This window comes from Pecten maximus, chromosome 1 (genome assembly GCF_902652985.1).
Source record: "Pecten maximus chromosome 1, xPecMax1.1, whole genome shotgun sequence".
NCBI lineage: Eukaryota > Metazoa > Mollusca > Bivalvia > Pectinida > Pectinidae > Pecten > Pecten maximus.
The window spans coordinates 9,183,007-9,202,013 of NC_047015.1; the positions used below are offsets into that span (position 1 = coordinate 9,183,007).

Genomic DNA, 19,007 nt, shown 5'->3' on the forward strand with positions numbered 1-19,007 from the left:
CCCATTTAGTATATCCAGGACTATTAAATGTCATGTGAAGCATAATACCCAGGACTATTATATATCCAGTGATATATATTACCCAGGACTATTATATATCCAGTGAAATATAATACTTAGGACTATAATATATCAAGTAAAACATAATACCCAGGACTAGTATATACATGTATCAAGTGAAATATAATATAATACGCGGAATTATTATATATCCAGTGTAATATAATACCCGGAACTATTATATATCCAGTGAAATATAATACCCGGGACTATAATATATACATGTATCAAGTGAAATATAATATAAAACCCGGGACTATTATAAACCCCGTAAAACATAATACCCAGGACTATTATATATCAAGTGAAATATAATACCCGGGACTATCATATACCAAGTGAAATATGATATAAAACCCCGGAGTATTATATAAATGTATCAAGTGAAATATAATACCCCGGACTGTTATATATCCCGTAAAACATAATATGCGGGACAATTATATACCAAGTGAAACATAATACCCGGGACAATCATATACCAAGTGAAACATAATACCCGGGACAATCATATACCAAGTGAATCATAATACCCGGGACAATCATATACCAAGTGAAACATAATACCCGGGACAATCATATACCAAGTGAAATATAATACCCGGGACTATTATATACATGTATCAAGTGAAATATAATACCCAGGACTATTATATATCAAGTGAAATATAATACCCGGGACTATAATATATCAAGTGAAATATAATACCCGGGACTATTATATATCAAGTGAAATATAATACCCAGGACTATCATATATCAAGTGAAATATAATACCCGGGACTACTATATATCAAGTGAAATATAATATCCGGGACTATTATATATCAATTGAAATATAATACCCAGGACTATTATATACCAAGTGAACTATAATACCCGGGACTATCATATATCAAGTGAAATATAATACCCAGAACTATTATATACCAAGTGAACTATAATACCCGGGACAATCATATATCAAGTGAAATATAATACCCGGGACTATTATATATCAAGTGAAATATAATATCCGGGACTATTATATATCAAGTGAAATATAATACCCGGGACTACTGTCTGTCGAATATTTTGTAAACGGTTGATATAAATTATTATATAGAATATGTATAAATATGACAATGAAATATCAATGGTTTGCCTTTGTCCATTCTAACATCACACATTTTATGACAGTCTTGAATATATTATTGAAATTTCCACTGAAAGTTTAATTTAGGCATGTGACGTCATATGCCTCGTTAGGTGATGTCTTTCGCGGAACGTCTCGTGACAAATGTTACACTTTAGTTTGTCATCTCTTTTCTTTTTCACAGGATCAAACTCCCGTTTGTGATGAGATCGCATATGATATACCAGATCGCTTGTCATTCTGAAGGAAGCGTTACATTTCGCACACCAATTTGAAATATGGGCATGGTATTTCCGGTTGGGTTTGACATCATAGGACCAGTTGGGTTAGGTACAATGCCTGCCGGTGGTAACATGGCGGGGGTGTTGGGATTAGTTAAGATTCGCTCCACCATAGGGTTGGTGCTTTTCATATATGATATGTCAGTATTAAGTTTATCAGGAAACCCATAATGTTTTGATGGGTCACCTCCGATTCCATGTAAACTTCTCATTATGGATTCTTGCGTCCCATTATATTGCTGAGGAAAAGCAAATCTATACGCTTCCATCATTGATGCTCTCAGCTGAGGGTCAAGGACGTTTGCCGGAATTGACGACGATCCCATTAATGGAGACGTCGGCAGCACTGATGTCGCTAAACTTGACGGTAAAACAAAGTCTTTGGAAGACGACACTGGTCTGCTCTCTATGCTACTATGCAAATGTCCATTCCGTCTGATCTCACAGTTAGAAACATTTATCAATGAAGAAGAAGAAACACTATTTTGTGGAGAAAGAGATCTCTCTACTTTCCTAAACGCACTTAGATTACTTGAGTTCCCTTCCTGAACAACATCTACGCTAATGTTAGCGTTGTAGTCTTTCTCGGGTGATTTTTTGTTCCGGAGCGGCGGAGAATGGTTTTCACCATTTTCATAACTTTTTAGTTTAATGTTTACATTGTCGTCTGTCTCGATTGCAGGTCTTTTGCGGCCCACGAGCATGTTCTCGTTTGTGTGGTCGATGTGATATGTGTCACTGGAAAGTCTATCACTGTTTGACACCTTACATAACTTGGTGTCACACTTGATTTCCTGATTGTGGACGCTTCCGTATATTGCTCGACTCTCCCTCCTCTTGTTTTCGCATTTGAATCGCATATGTGCTCTCAGTGGAAATACGTATTGGAATTTCTCTCCACAAAACTGGCATATGTAACTCACCTTTTCTGTGGAAACAAAATATTTCAAAATTCAATCTATGTATCTGGTAAAATAACGAGACATTATATGTTCGACTGGAAGCGTTTTCACCCTTTTTTCTCTCGACATCGTTATAATGAGTAATTATGTGATAGTACTGATGATATAAAACCACTAGTGTATGGATGGTAGCCTGACACCGGAAACAGTTGGTGTCCACAGGTGTGTAAACGAAAACTTCTGTCCTTAATGACTATTGAACCAACATAATTTTCATCAACACTTTATTCCATAATGAGATTTCACAAGGTATAAATGGTCGTTATCCTAATTGTAATGTTAGGATTCACACACCTTTGGCCACATAACCGTTATAGTGATTAAGGTCCTTGAATGACTGACCGCTTATCTTTAAATGTGACTTTGTGTCACTTGACTCTATTGATGTTAGGGACGGCGACTGATGGGCTACCTACCCTGAATGGTACTTCTCCTGACGTCCGGAATGCCGATCAGCTGACAGAAGTCCTTACTATACCAGACCAGGAGTTCCTCTCTTGCCTTGATTATCCTTAGTGTCCGATAGAATACCTGGCCATTCTTCATATAGGCCTCCACATTCTGCTCCTCCTCCTCACGGGCGGGCTGGATGTACGCTAACCAGCCATCAGCACGTGCCAGGCCGCTACTGGCGTCAGGATCCACCTATAAAAGCGACAAATTTGTAGAGATAAAACGACCATTAATCCCGCCGTGGTAATGATAGGAGTGTGTGAGACAGTGAGACATGGGTGGGATAATGTCATGGTCTTGTGTCGTAAAGTGACAAGGGGTGTGACTGTCACCCAGAGCCGATGTTAAAGAAATACGACTTTATTCCCATCATCAATTGATGTATTCTATCGTCTCGCTACTAACGACATTTAAAGGTAACGGTCCTTAATGTCAATCCAACGTAACAATACCAGCCATATTACAAATATAAATGTCTGAACTAAATATTTCTGGAAGAATTATTTCGATGGCATATTTGGATAGCTGAACGAAAAAGTTAATTTTACCAGTTAGTTATCTGTTTACGTTTTTGTGTATGTGACTAACGCTCGGTTATTTCTTTACTTTCTTTACTGAGATAAAATGCCTTCCTGCTATTTAATATTTTTAATAACATACTTCGAATTCCTGGCTGAACTTGTATTCAATTTCAAAGTGTAAAACCAGCTGTAGTACTAATCAATTTATTGATTTACCAAAGTTATAATTATTGTATCGTATTTTACATTTAACTTGCCTCTTGGCTTGACTCTTTGATAATGTTACATTGTACATCATTAGCTTCTTACTACCACGAGGGCCAATTAAAAACTGTATAAAATATATCAATATCGTTAAACAATCATTTAAATCCTTTAGGCAGACTTTCACATCATTTTAAACCTCTAATAAAGCCTATTCATCCGAGTGGAAGGTTGTTGACTTTCTATCATTTTTTATTTTATATCACAACTATGCTATTTAATATCTAGTTATGGCGTTTTTCTTAATGTTGTGTATATATTGGAGGGTATATATTGGAGGGTAGGGTTTGATAATGTTGTGTATATATTGGAGGGTAGGGTTTGATAATGTTGTGTATATATTGGAGGGTAGGGTTTGATAATGTTGTGTATATATTGGAGGGAAGGGTTTGATAATGTTGTGTATATATTGGAGGGTAGGGTGTTTGATACTGTTGTGTATATATTGGAGGGTAGGGGTGTTGATAATGTTGTGTATATATTGGAGGGTAGGGTTTGATAATGTTGTGTATATATTGGAGGGTAGGGTTTGATAATGTTGTGTATATATTGGAGGGTAGGGTTTGATAATGTTGTGTATATATTGGAGGGTAGGGTGTGTTGATAATGTTGTGTATATATTGGAGGGTAGGGTTTTGATAATGTTGTGTATATATTGGAGGGTAGGGTGTTGATAATGTTGTGTATATATTGGAGGGTAGGGTTGATAATGTTGTGTATATATTGGAGGGTAGGGTTTGATAATGTTGTGTATATATTGGAGGGTAGGGTTTGATAATGTTGTGTATATATTGGAGGGTAGGGTTTGATAATGTTGTGTATATATTGGAGGGTAGGGTTGATAATGTTGTGTATATATTGGAGGGTAGGGTTTGATAATGTTGTGTATATATTGGAGGGTAGGGTGTTGATAATGTTGTGTATATATTGGAGGGTAGGGTGTTGATAATGTTGTGTATATATTGGAGGGTAGGGTGTTTGATAATGTTGTGTATATATTGGAGGGTAGGGTTTGATAATGTTGTGTATATATTGGAGGGTAGGGGTGTTGATAATGTTGTGTATATATTGGAGGGTAGGGTGTTTGATAATGTTGTGTATATATTGGAGGGTAGGGTGTTGATAATGTTGTGTATATATTGGAGGGTAGGGTTTGATAATGTTGTGTATATATTGGAGGGTAGGGTGTTGATAATGTTGTGTATATATTGGAGGGTAGGGTGTGTTGATAATGTTGTGTATATATTGGAGGGTAGGGTGTGTTGATAATGTTGTGTATATATTGGAGGGTAGGGTGTGTTGATAATGTTGTGTATATATTGGAGGGTAGGGTGTTGATAATGTTGTGTATATATTGGAGGGTAGGGTGTGTTGATAATGTTGTGTATATATTGGAGGGTTAGTGGGTGGGTTGTGATAATGTTGTGTATATGATGGGTGGAGTGGTTAGGGGGGGTTGTAGGTGGGATTGATGGGGGGGGTTGTGTGGTATATATGGGAGGGTAGGGTTTGTGATAATGTTGTGTATATTGGGAGGGTAGGGTGTGTTGATAATGTGTGTGTAATATTGGGGGTAGGGGTTGTGTGTGTTGTATTAGGGAGGGTTGGGGTTGTAGTTGTGTATATTGGAGGGTAGGGTTGTGATAATGGTGTGTTATATGGAGGGTAGGGTTGATATGTTTGTATATTTGAGGGTAGGGTTGGTTTGATAATGTTGTGTATATATGGAGGGTAGGGTTGTATGTTTGTATATATGAGGGTGGGTTGTTGTGTATATATTGGAGGGTAGGGTGTGTTGATAATGTTGTGTATATATTGGAGGGTAGGGTGTTGATAATGTTGTGTATATATTGGAGGGTAGGGTTTGATAATGTTGTGTATATATTGGAGGGTAGGGTGTGTTGATAATGTTGTGTATATATTGGAGGGTAGGGTGTGTTGATAATGTTGTGTATATATTGGAGGGTAGGGTGTTGATAATGTTGTGTATATATTGGAGGGTAGGGTTTGATAATGTTGTGTATATATTGGAGGGTAGGGTGTTGATAATGTTGTGTATATATTGGAGGGTAGGGTTTGATAATGTTGTGTATATATTGGAGGGTAGGGTGTTGATAATGTTGTGTATATATTGGAGGGTAGGGTGTTGATAATGTTGTGTATATATTGGAGGGTAGGGTTTGATAATGTTGTGTATATATTGGAGGGTAGGGTGTTGATAATGTTGTGTATATATTGGAGGGTAGGGTGTTGATAATGTTGTGTATATATTGGAGGGTAGGGTTTGATAATGTTGTGTATATATTGGAGGGTAGGGTTTTGATAATGTTGTGTATATATTGGAGGGTAGGGTGTTGATAATGTTGTGTATATATTGGAGGGTAGGGTTTGATAATGTTGTGTATATATTGGAGGGTAGGGTGTGTTGATAATGTTGTGTATATATTGGAGGGTAGGGTGTTGATAATGTTGTGTATATATTGGAGGGTAGGGTGTTGATAATGTTGTGTATATATTGGAGGGTAGGGTGTTGATAATGTTGTGTATATATTGGAGGGTAGGGTGTTGATAATGTTGTGTATATATTGGAGGGTAGGGTGTTGATAATGTTGTGTATATATTGGAGGGTAGGGTGTTGATAATGTTGTGTATATATTGGAGGGGTTAGTGGTAATGTTGTGTTAATGTTGTGTATATATTGGAGGGTAGGGTGTGTTGATAATGTTGTGTATATATTGGAGGGGGTAGGTGTTGTAGGTGGTTTGTTATATTGGGGTAGAGGTGTGTGTTGATAATGTGTGTATATTGGAGGGTAGGGTGTTGTATGTGTTATATGGGTGTGTGTATGTTGTGTATATATGGAGGGTAGGGTGTTGATAATGTTGTGTATATTGGGGGGTAGGGGTTTGATAATGTTGTGTATATATTGGAGGGTAGGGTGTTGATAATGTTGTGTATATATTGGAGGGTAGGGTGTTGATAATGTTGTGTATATATTGGAGGGTAGGGTTTGATAATGTTGTGTATATATTGGAGGGTAGGGTGTGTTGATAATGTTGTGTATATATTGGAGGGTAGGGTGTGTTGATAATGTTGTGTATATATTGGAGGGTAGGGTGTTGATAATGTTGTGTATATATTGGAGGGTAGGGTGTGTTGATAATGTTGTGTATATATTGGAGGGTAGGGTGTGTTGATAATGTTGTGTATATATTGGAGGGTAGGGTGTTGATAATGTTGTGTATATATTGGAGGGTAGGGTGTGTTGATAATGTTGTGTATATATTAGAGGGTAGGGTGTGTTGATAATGTTGTGTATATATTGGAGGGTAGGGTTTGATAATGTTTGTGTTATATTAGGAGGGTTAGGGTGTTGATAATGTTGTGTATATATTGGAGGGTAGGGTGTAATGTGTTGATAATGTTGTGTATATATTGAAAGGGTAGGGTGTGTTCGATAATGTTGTGTATATATTAGAGGGTAGGGTGTTGATAATGTTGTGTATATATAGAGGTTAGGGTTGGTTTGATAATGTTGTGTATATATTGGAGGGTAGGGGTGTTTGTTGAATAATGTTGTGCCTAGATTGGAGGGTTAGGGTTTGATAATGTTTGTGTTATATATTGGAGGGTAGGGGTGTTGATAATGTTGTGTATATATTGAGGGTAGTGGTGTTGATAATGTTGTGTATATATTAGAGAGGTAGGGTTGTTGATAATGTTGTGTTATATATTGGAGGGTTAGGGTGTTGATAATGTTGTGTATATATTGGAGGGTAGGGTGTGTTGATAATGTTGTGTATATTGGAGGGTAGGGTGTGTTGTTGATAATGTTGTGTAATATTGAAGGTAGGGTTTGTTGATAATGTTGTGTATTATATTGGGAAGGGTAGTGGTGTCGATAATGTTGTGTATATATTGGAGGGTAGGGTGTTTTTCTTAATGTTGTGTATATATTGGAGGGTAGGGTGTGTTGATAATGTTGTGTATATATTGGAGGGTAGGGTGTTGATAATGTTGTGTATATATTGGAGGGTAGGGTGTTGATAATGTTGTGTATATATTGGAGGGTAGGGTGTTGATAATGTTGTGTATATATTGGAGGGTAGGGTGTTGATAATGTTGTGTATATATTGGAGGGTAGGGGTGTTGATAATGTTGTGTATATATTGGAGGGTAGGGTTGTTGATAATGTTGTGTATATATTGGAGGGTAGGGTGGTTGATAATGTTGTGTATATATTGGAGGGTAGGGTGTGTTGATAATGTGTGTATATATTGGAGGGTAGGGTGTGTTGATAATGTGTTGTATATATTGGAGGGTAGGGTGTGATAATGTTGTGTATATATTGGAGGGTAGGGTGTTGATAATGTTGTGTATATATTGGAGGGTAGGGTGTGTTGATAATGTTGTGTATATATTGGAGGGTAGGGTTGATAATGTTGTGTATATATTGGAGGGTAGGGTGTTGATAATGTTGTGTATATATTGGAGGGTAGGGTTTGATAATGTTGTGTATATATTAGGAGGGTAGGTGTGATAATGTTTGTAATATTGGAGGTAGGAGTGGTTGATAATGTTGTGTATATATTGGAGGGTAGGGTGTTGATAAGTTGTTATAATTGGAGGGTTAGGGTGTGTTGATAATGTTGTGTATATATTGAGGGTTAGGTTTGATAATGTGTGTATATATGGAGGTAGGTTGATAAGTTGTTAATATTGGGTAGGTTATAATGTTGTTGATATGATGGTTGACAAGGCTGTATATATTGAGGGTAGTGGTTGATAATGTTTGTATATTGGAGGTGTAGTTGGTTGATAATGTTGTTATTTGAGGTTGATAATGTGTGTTATATGGAGTAGGTTATAATGTGGTATATATGAGGTAAGTTGAAGTTGTGTAATAAGGTAGGTTTAATGGTATTATTAAGGGTGGGTTTGATAATGTTGTGTATATATTGGAGGGTAGGGTGTGTTGATAATGTTGTGTATATATTGGAGGGTAAGGTGTTGATAATGTTGTGTATATATTGAAGGGTATTATGATGTGACCATTTTTCCTTATCTTCTTCTCTTTTTTCTGCAAATAAATTAGTGCGTTTAGATTTTTCAATTATTTGAGGAAATTTTTCAGAATTAGATGAAAATCAGACAAACCTCGCTTTTTCACTGTATTTGGTTTTTCATTAATTCTAATACACGTAGAAAATGACATTTTACGTCCGTATTGAAAGAAATTATAACAAAAGTATGCCATGATAACATTTGCATCGAAATAAGTCATGATCATATTTGCGTCTAAACAATTCACAACATGTCAACATTTACGTCTGAATAAGCCACAACATGTTCACGTTTACGTCTGAGCAAGCCACAACATGTTGTTATTTGCGTCTGAAAAAGCCACACTTCATTTTTACATATGTATATTATGACGTTATTTATACCATGTTTGTATTTGTATGTAACTACATTATATAAAATCGGGGATAATATCCATTTGACTTTTCAACCTCTGCCAAGGACTTTGTTAATGAGGATTCAGTACCATTGGAGCTGTTGTTGTCACCTTTTGATGCTCTACAACTGTCATGCTATTGTCCAGTTATACAAAACGCCATCTAGAATTCATTACCTATCATTAAATTTCCATAAACGTGGTCAATACATTTGATCATTCTTCGAAAACTATTAGTGGTATACTCAAATTTCTCCGAACTCGTTTGATAAATCATCTCATTTGTGTTTTAGATTTAACTTCCAAAAGTAAAAGGGTAATTTCTCTCTGTCCAATAAAATAAAAATATCAAATATCTAGGAAATGTAGAAGGCTGTGCTATTGTCTAGACAGCATCATCAATTTTCTGTCACAGATAGGCGGTGATGAAGATCCGCGACCAGTGTCTGGCCACATATCGATAACACGAGGAGTAATCCACTGCCTCACATTTTAATAATTTTCAGATTTCTAAAACTGTGCCCAAAATTAATGTTTTTGTTCATTATAATTAGTGGATGAATCTACTAGGGTCAGATCAAAGTCAAACCATTTATCTTTTCTCTTAATGTGTTTACATGTAAACATATACAGAACGAAATAAGAGGATTTTAGGATAACTAGATCACTACAATAACAGAAACACGCAATACCTTCCGATAAATGTCCGGTGTAAGTTTGTTACAGGTGAGCTTTATCACACGATAAATGTCTGGTGTAAGTTTGTTACAGGTGAGCTTTATCACACGATAAATGTCTGGTGTAAGTTTGTTACAGGTGAGCTTTATCACACGATAAATGTCCGATATAAGTTTGTTACAGGTGAGCTTTATCACACGATAAATGTCTGGTGTAAGTTTGTTACAGGTGAGCTTTATCACACGATAAATGTCCGGTGTAAGTTTGTTACAGGTGAGCTTTATCACACGATAAATGTCTGGTGTAAGTTTGTTACAGGAGACCTTTATCACACGATAAATGTCCGGTGTAAGTTTGTTACAGGTGAGCTTTATCACACGATAAATGTCTGGTGTAAGTTTGTTACAGGAGACCTTTATCACACGATAAATGTCTGGTGTAAGTTTGTTACAGGTGAGCTTTATCACACGATAAATGTCCGGTGTAAGTTTGTTACAGGTGAGCTTTATCACCCGATAAATGTTTGCATACTTCAATATCCAAATACACACACTATTCCAGTGATACAGGAAATAACAACACAGTTATACGATGTCATAAGATATTCCCTACTTCCTTAGCAATGTCTTATTCCATACCATACGCATTCTTATATCTTTGTATATCAATGATGATGATACAGCTGTGGTTGTGTGTATTATCAACAATGCAAACGATTCACAATAAACATTGAAAAAAGTAATTTTAGTTATCTGGATTCAGAAAAACATTATGCCCTGTCAAATTGGGTTGAGATATGTGTCAGAAATTATTTCCACATACATTTACAACGCAAGGATACGGGTATTTTATACAACGCACATGATCACATGATTACCTCGATGGAGGGAGAGTCGTGACGTGTGTCCTGTGTGAGCATGCCAATCACATAGGTTGGATCCATCAGCGCCACCTGCACCGGAAATGGTCCGAATATCCGGCCATAGTCGATATCACATACAGTTATTACTCCCATTATAGATACGTCGTCTGTAACAATAAAAACATATTGTCAGTTAAAGTGTGACCTTCAATGCACCTGCTATATATATATAAGGAGTTGACGGTTTTTTTGTATCCTGCTGATGTTTTAGATGTTCTCAATAAAGCATGTATTTGACAACAAGCTTTGACAAATCAAAGCATGCGCCAACTATAATAAACACACGTTATGTGATAATTACTGATATCTACATCCCCAGCACTGTTAGAACATCACCACAACACTCAGATAAAACCAATTAACTAATACTAGTGATACAGTGTAGATCTGGGAGGAGCGCCGTGTACTGTAGACAGGTTTAGACGCACTATCATCAATAACGACAGCTCTGGTGAGACCATCCTGACGCGAGCAACCCCATTACAGACAAGTGCTGCTGTGCGCTCAGGGACATATGTTTTCTCATCAAGAACTTGAGACATTTTCTAAAACCATCAATACATTTCCATCATCTCTCCCCCTAACTGATCTCTATATATGTGACCCATGCGATAGGCAAGCAATCAATTTTCGGCAATGTTCTCGCCTCTGTGATTACTGATATGCCGTAGAATTGGCAACGGAACGGAAAATGGTTCCTGTGGATTTTTAATGGTGATTGGATATTAGAAAGCCAACGCAGATTGAAATTTCGTCGTCGGTGACATTATTAACATCAATCCTGGGAAAGCATGTGAGTCTTCCGCTATCAAAGATGCTGTAGTGTTATATACGCCAGCGAACCGTGCACGAAATCGAATGAAACCTCATCAGAGGAAGAAACTTAATTATTGTGTTTCAATACAAGCTTATTTAAACAGCCGAGGCCTCTGTAAGGATCAGGTTATTATTGAACAACGATTAAAGATAAGAAAGCTGTTCATTATCATTTTACGATATAATTAAGTACGCCATCAGCATATTGAGAAAAATGAATGATAATTTTATCTATACCAGTTTGAAATTTTAATTAAGTTCTTATCTGTGCTTTAGCTATATTTACGATGACTGCTTTATCGCTATTTAAAGATTTCCCTTCAGATGCCTTTTTACACATGCCTTGCAGGAAAGACTTTTCACGTTCTATAGGGTTGTAATGGTTGTCCGTCAATTGTCGTGTAAACAATGTCTAGTAGCGCTACCATCGCAACCCTCGGGCCTAATGAAACTCGCCAGAATCAAAGTCAAATAACCATATGCACCGGCGATAACACGAAGCGATCAGGTGCAGAGTGGATGGAGCTAATTTGGTTTTATTCATCAGAGAGTTGTTAAGCATTTGATAAATGCCCAAACACGAACGCTTATTGTTGTTATTATTAGTAATATAATTTTCGTCCTGACAATATCTGTAAGGCAAGTCTCTCTCACGAAAAGTCAACCATATGCCCTCGGCGTGGCTCCGTGATTCTGATCAGTAACGACACCGTCAAACATATGATAAACAAATAAGTGTTTATCTTTCGGCATGGGACGTGTTATTGAAAGGTGCTGACGAAACGCATCAGCTTGTTGTTCTAATTTTATAACAAATAAAAGTAATATGCGTCTCTACGGGGACCTTACGGAGAGAAATGTGGTGGATATAAAGTCTGTCTAGGAAATATATCGATAGTACGTGGTATGATGTTAGAAAACATATGTGGATATCAATGTCTACAGCGATACGGAGCCGACGGAGGGTGACTGCATAATGGTGGGCTTCGGAAAGACAGCGTATACTCAATATCTTGTTACACCAATATTAAATCACTGCCGTAATTCGTACAAACATAGCTTATAACATGTATATAATTATTCTGCTGACAATAACTAAGTCCATGTAAACTGCCTACCGGAACCAGGTACTTCGGAAGAGTAAGCGTTTAAGGTGACACTTAGCACAGGTGCCTGACTCGTTTTATAAAATAATAACATATAAGAGTACATATAAATGAGAAAGGTTCTGAACTCCCCTAGGCTTGAAATCTGATGTATTTATTTCTAAGTACCGTAGCTTCGGTTGTATTGGGTGGATTTTTTCGAAGTAGGCCTTAAATTGAAGTCTCTTAACAGTAATAAACTGTCTTTTAGTATGGCTCATTTGTATTAATATCAGCAAACTTAATAGAATTATCATAACAGTTATCGCAGGATTATTTGTGTCTATACCAGGAATGTATCGATGTGCTTTGTTCATCGGTTATGAAATGTCTGATACAAAACATAGAGTAATAAAATAAATCAAATAAATGTGATAAACGGATTTCGTGTTCATATCTCTTTTTGTTGCACGATATTAGTGATGGAAATTATTAGAAATACAATAAGAAAATAAACCTCGTTAATATCAATGAACTACCTCAATCATATGAAACAAAAACCAATTGCAATTCAAAGTGATGTGTTTATCTCACCAGGTTATTCTATGTTGAATGTCAAAGATTTCACGTGCTCTGATTGACGGCTGGTATCGAGGCTCTATTGTCAGACCTCCTATTGCTATGTGTTATGAAAACACGAACAGACGTTGGCGATGACACCAATATGCTCCTATCTAGTGAGGCGTTTCTGACAGAGCGGACTGACCACCAAGACACGCAGCGATCATCCAATAGGCAAACGAAGCACAGACTTTCAATTAGAATCCGTGAGATTAAATAGCCCCTTTTGGGACTTTATCTTGAAATTGGATTCCCTCATCATGACATGAAACCAAATAATACGAAGCACCATGTCAAAGTTTGTAACAAATATTGTGCGAGAGACAATTTTTTTTTACAAATGTACGTGTATAACATTTATGTATTGATGCGAGTACGGTCTTCTGACAATCCTTACATTATATCCATGTATACCGTATTAGACAATGCATTGCTTTATCCGTAAAACATTAGGCCCACGCTCCCTATAATAATAATAATATAACTGTGCTATCCCCCCTTGATATTGTTTCATTATCTTCATAAATCATAAATTTCAATATTAATGATAAAAACAGAGTCACTGGACACTTAACAGTGGATGAAACGTTAAAGAGGGAATACTTTCCATCAGTTGATAAACAGATTGAAATGTATGAGCGTCGAAAGGATCCATTATCAAAACACTATCATTTTGTTGATTTACAACTTAAGCTATTCGATTTGCTAGTAGATCCGATTTTGTTATATCGAGCTGAAATCTTGGTATATGAAGATCTGAAATCCCTGATACTAATACACCTTAAGATTTGCAAAAGATAAATAAATAAATAAATAAATGTCAGATTTAAAACGCCAAACTATATGATTTACGGAGTGTTCAATGTTTGGAATCATTGTACATGTTCATGTCAAGTATGAATCGCAATGGACAACTGAGGTTCAAGTGGTTAGATCATGTGAAACGGATTTTTAATGATATTGGAGATACATATATATTTCATAATGAATTACACACGAATACAAGTTTTTATAAGCATGAAGTCAGACGACGTCTACATGACAAACATTTATACAAAAATTGTTTACAGATCTGGAAACTTCTTCTAAAGGTCAGTTTTATTCCCTTATTTGACGAACTCATCAGATCAGAATAGAATCACTATTACAAAATTGCATACTTGCATATTAAATTTCCCATTGAAACTGGATGATGGCATGGTATTCCAAGTGAAGAAAGGCTGTGTAATTTATGTTTTAGTGGTACCGGGGACGAATTTTACTATTTGTTTAAATGTCAAAATGAAGAAATCACTGGTATTAGAAAAAAAATGCGGCTCACTACTTTCTGAACAGTCCAACCATTCTTAAATTAGATCGTCTGCTGAATATTTGCAATGTCCAAATCATGACCAATCTAGCACTATTTTTAAGAAAAGTGATGTAATTGATTTGAATATATAGGACATGCACATGTGCAGAATGTATTTATATATATATACATATGTAGTTACTTGTATTATGCACTGTATGTATCCATCTTGTCATGATTATTTCTCTTTCTTTTCACAAATGTCCTCATGTAACACATTTTCATGTGTCGGAGTGAAACAATAAAAATCTTTGATTTATCAAAGTATCGTTTGATACCGTGTGTTTCCCTTATCTGTTCTGCTGTAACGTCCGACTTTCCACTTGGACACACCATTGGCAGTGTACCCAGGACACACTTGGCTATACGATAGTATATAAAAAAAATATGAATTGATATATTTATAGATATACAGATTTATTAAGGAAACAATTCGCTTTATACTTTCATTGTATTTACTGGCCCGTTTACACCGCTGCTCTCTGTGGATTCCTATTATAAAGAGTATTTCTGATATTTTTTTTATTCCTATTATAAAGAGTATTTCTGATTCTATTATTCCTATTATAAATAGTATTTCTGATTCTATGATTCCTATTATAAATAGTATTTCTGATTCTATGATTCCTGTTATAAATAGTATTTCTGATTATATGATTCCTATTATAAAGAGTATTTCTGATTCTATGATTCCCATTATAAATAGTATTTCTGATTCTATGATTCCTGTTATAAATAGTATTTCTGATTCTATGATTCCTGTTATAAATAGTATTTCTGATTCCATGATTCCTATTATAAATAGTATTTCTGATTCTATGATTCCTATTATAAATAGTATTTCTGATTCTATTATTCCTATTATAAATAGTATTTCTGATTCTATTATTTCTATTATAAATAGTATTTCTGATTCTATGATTCCTGTTATAAATAGTATTTCTGATTCTATGATTTCAATTATAAATAGTATTTCTGATTCTATGATTCCTGTTATAAATAGTATTTCTGATTCTATGATTCCCGTTATAAATAGTATTTCTGATTCTATGATTCCTATTATAAATAGTATTTCTGATTCTATGATTCCCTTTATAAATAGTATTTCTGATTCTATGATTCCAGTTATAAAGAGTATTTCTGATTCTATGATTCCTGTTATAAATAGTATTTCTGATTCTATGATTTCTATTATAAATAGTATTTCTGATTCTATTATTCCTATTATAAATAGTATTTCTGATTCTATGACTCCTATTATAAATAGTATTTCTGATTCTATGATTTCTATTATAAAGAGTATTTCTGATTCTATTATTTCTATTATAAATAGTATTTCTGATTCTATGATTCCCTTTATAAATAGTATTTCTGATTCTATGATTCCTGTTATAAAGAGTATTTCTGATTCTATGATTTCTATTATAAATAGTATTTCTGATTCTATGATTCCTATTATAAAGAGTATTTCTGATTCTATGATTCCTGTTATAAATAGTATTTCTGATTCTATTATTCCTATTATAAATAGTATTTCTGATTCTATGATTCCTATTATAAATAGTATTTCTGATTCTATGATTCCCATTATAAATAGTATTTCTGATTCTATGATTTCTATTATAAATAGTATTTCTGATTCTATTATTCCTATTATAAATAGTATTTCTGATTCTATGACTCCTATTATAAATAGTATTTCTGATTCTATGATTTCTATTATAAATAGTATTTCTGATTCTATGATTCCCTTTATAAATAGTATTTCTGATTCTATGATTCCTGTTATAAAGAGTATTTCTGATTCTATGATTCCTGTTATAAATAGTATTTCTGATTCTATGATTTCTATTATAAATAGTATTTCTGATTCTATTATTCCTATTATAAATAGTATTTCTGATTATATGATTCCTATTATAAATAGTATTTCTGATTCTATGATTCCTATTATAAATAGTATTTCTGATTCTATGATTCCCATTATAAATAGTATTTCTGATTCTATGATTCCCTTTATAAATAGTATTTCTGATTCTATGATTCCTGTTATAAAGAGTATTTCTGATTCTATGATTTCTATTATAAATAGTATTTCTGATTCTATGATTCCCTTTATAAAGAGTATTTCTGATTCTATTATTCCTATTATAAAGAGTATTTCTGATTCTATGATTCCTGTTATAAAGAGTATTTCTGATTATATGATTCCTATTATAAAGAGTATTTCTGATTCTATGATTCCTGTTATAAATAGTATTTCTGATTCTATGATTCCTGTTATAAATAGTATTTCTGATTCTATGATTCCTGTTATAAATAGTATTTCTGATTCCATGATTCCTGTTATAAATAGTATTTCTGATTCTATGATTCCTATTATAAATAGTATTTCTGATTCCATGATTCCTATTATAAAGAGTATTTCTGATTCTATGATTCCTATTATAAATAGTATTTCTGATTCTATGATTCCCATTATAAAGAGTATTTCTGATTCTATGATTCCCATTATAAATAGTATTTTTGATTCTATGATTCCTATTATAAATAGTATTTCTGATTCTATGATTCCCATTATAAAGAGTATTTCTGATTCTATGATTTCAATTATAAATAGTATTTCTGATTCTATGATTCCTATTATAAATAGTATTTCTGATTCTATGATTCCCATTATAAAGAGTATTTCTGATTCTATGATTTCAATTATAAAGAGTATTTCTGATTCTATGATTCCAGTTATAAAGAGTATTTCTGATTCTATGATTCCTGTTATAAATAGTATTTCTGATTCTATGATTCCTATTATAAATAGTATTTCTGATTCTATGATTCCTATTATAAATAGTATTTCTGATTCTATGATTCCTGTTATAAAGAGTATTTCTGATTCTATGATTCCTATTATAAATAGTATTTCTGATTCTATGATTCCTGTTATAAATAGTATTTCTGATTCTATGATTCCTATTATAAAGAGTATTTCTGATTCTATGATTTCTATTATAAATAGTATTTCTGATTCTATGATTCCCATTATAAAGAGTATTTCTGATTCTATGATTTCTATTATAAATAGTATTTCTGATTCTATGATTCCCTTTATAAATAGTATTTCTGATTCTATTATTCCTATTATAAATAGTATTTCTGATTCTATGATTCCTATTATAAATAGTATTTCTGATTCTATGATTCCTGTTATAAATAGTATTTCTGATTCTATGATTCCCTTTATAAATAGTATTTCTGATTCTATGATTCCTATTATAAAGAGTATTTCTGATTCTATGATTCCTATTATAAAGAGTATTTCTGATTCTATGATTCCTATTATAAATAGTATTTCTGATTCTATGATTCCTGTTATAAAGAGTATTTCTGATTCCATGATTCCTATTATAAATAGTATTTCTGATTCTATGATTCCTATTATAAAGAGTATTTCTGATTCTATGATTTCTATTATAGATAGTATTTCTGATTCTATGATTCCTGTTATAAATAGTATTTCTGATTATATGATTCCCGTTATAAATAGTATTTCTGATTCTATGATTCCCATTATAAATAGTATTTCTGATTCTATGATTCCTGTTATAAATAGTATTTCTGATTCTATGATTCCTGTTATAAATAGTATTTCTGATTCTATGATACCTGTTATAAATAGTATTTCTGATTCTATGATTCCTGCTATAAATAGTATTTCTGATTCTATGATTTCCTCGTTCAGAGTATGATATTACTGCTTATTTTGAATTTCAAGATTGTTCCCTTCTCTTTAAAATTCCATGTTTGATATAATCGATTGATTGTTCTTGCCAAAACAACCTGGTATATGTTAATAATTTTAACTATTAAACATGTATCTGCTGTTATGACTGTTTGAGGATCAAACGATCTATTAAATATATTTTTCTATAATTAAGGTGTTCGTTTGACATGTCTCATGGCCTTCATTATCAGTGATCTTGTGATCTATGATAACGTTTAGTTGTTTAAAGACATTTTGATATCGGTCTATTGACGGAGAATCATGCTCCCGAATCCAATACGGTATTTATGGTATGAACATATGGTCAAATCCACAAAGAATGTAGCAGGTTCATTCAGAGAATCATGCACATTTCTGCTATAGGATTAATACACATGTATTGTTAAAACACCTGTGAAAGTCGAAGAATGAAATAACGACTGCATTTCAATACCAAGTTTTGTTTATATATTGTCAATAATTGATATCATCTCAATATCCATTTCTTTGACTAGAAATATTGGATATTTCTATCTTTTAATTCATAAAATGCTAATTCTTTCTTAGATCAATTGACATTATAGAATTGTAGAAAAATGATAAAAATATCAAACATAACGAGTGTTCATTTATACTGACT

General features: G+C 33.7%; 1 protein-coding gene across 1 annotated transcript; it reads right to left on the reverse strand.

The window, feature by feature from the left end:
• Positions 1-268: 268 nt before the first annotated feature.
• On the reverse strand, positions 269-10,864 carry LOC117324216. Its single transcript, XM_033879964.1, has 4 exons — positions 10,690-10,864; positions 2,855-3,083; positions 1,528-2,404; positions 269-1,480 (listed from the first exon to the last, which is right to left on the reverse strand). Exons 1-4 carry the CDS (start codon positions 10,825-10,827, stop codon positions 1,279-1,281), a joined length of 1,446 nt encoding a protein of 481 aa, XP_033735855.1. The 5' UTR covers positions 10,828-10,864; the 3' UTR covers positions 269-1,278.
• Positions 10,865-19,007: the final 8,143 nt, after the last annotated feature.

Coding starts and splice junctions, on each gene's coding strand:
- LOC117324216 (XM_033879964.1), bottom strand. CDS start 10,827: ATGGGAGTAATAACTGTATGTGATATCGACTATGGCCGGATATTCGGA. Junction 3,084..10,689: donor ACGACTCTCCCTCCATCGAG/GTAATCATGTGA, acceptor TCGCTTTTATAG/GTGGATCCTGACGCCAGTAG. Junction 1,481..1,527: donor TTACCACCGGCAGGCATTGT/ACCTAACCCAAC, acceptor CCGGAAATACCA/TGCCCATATTTCAAATTGGT.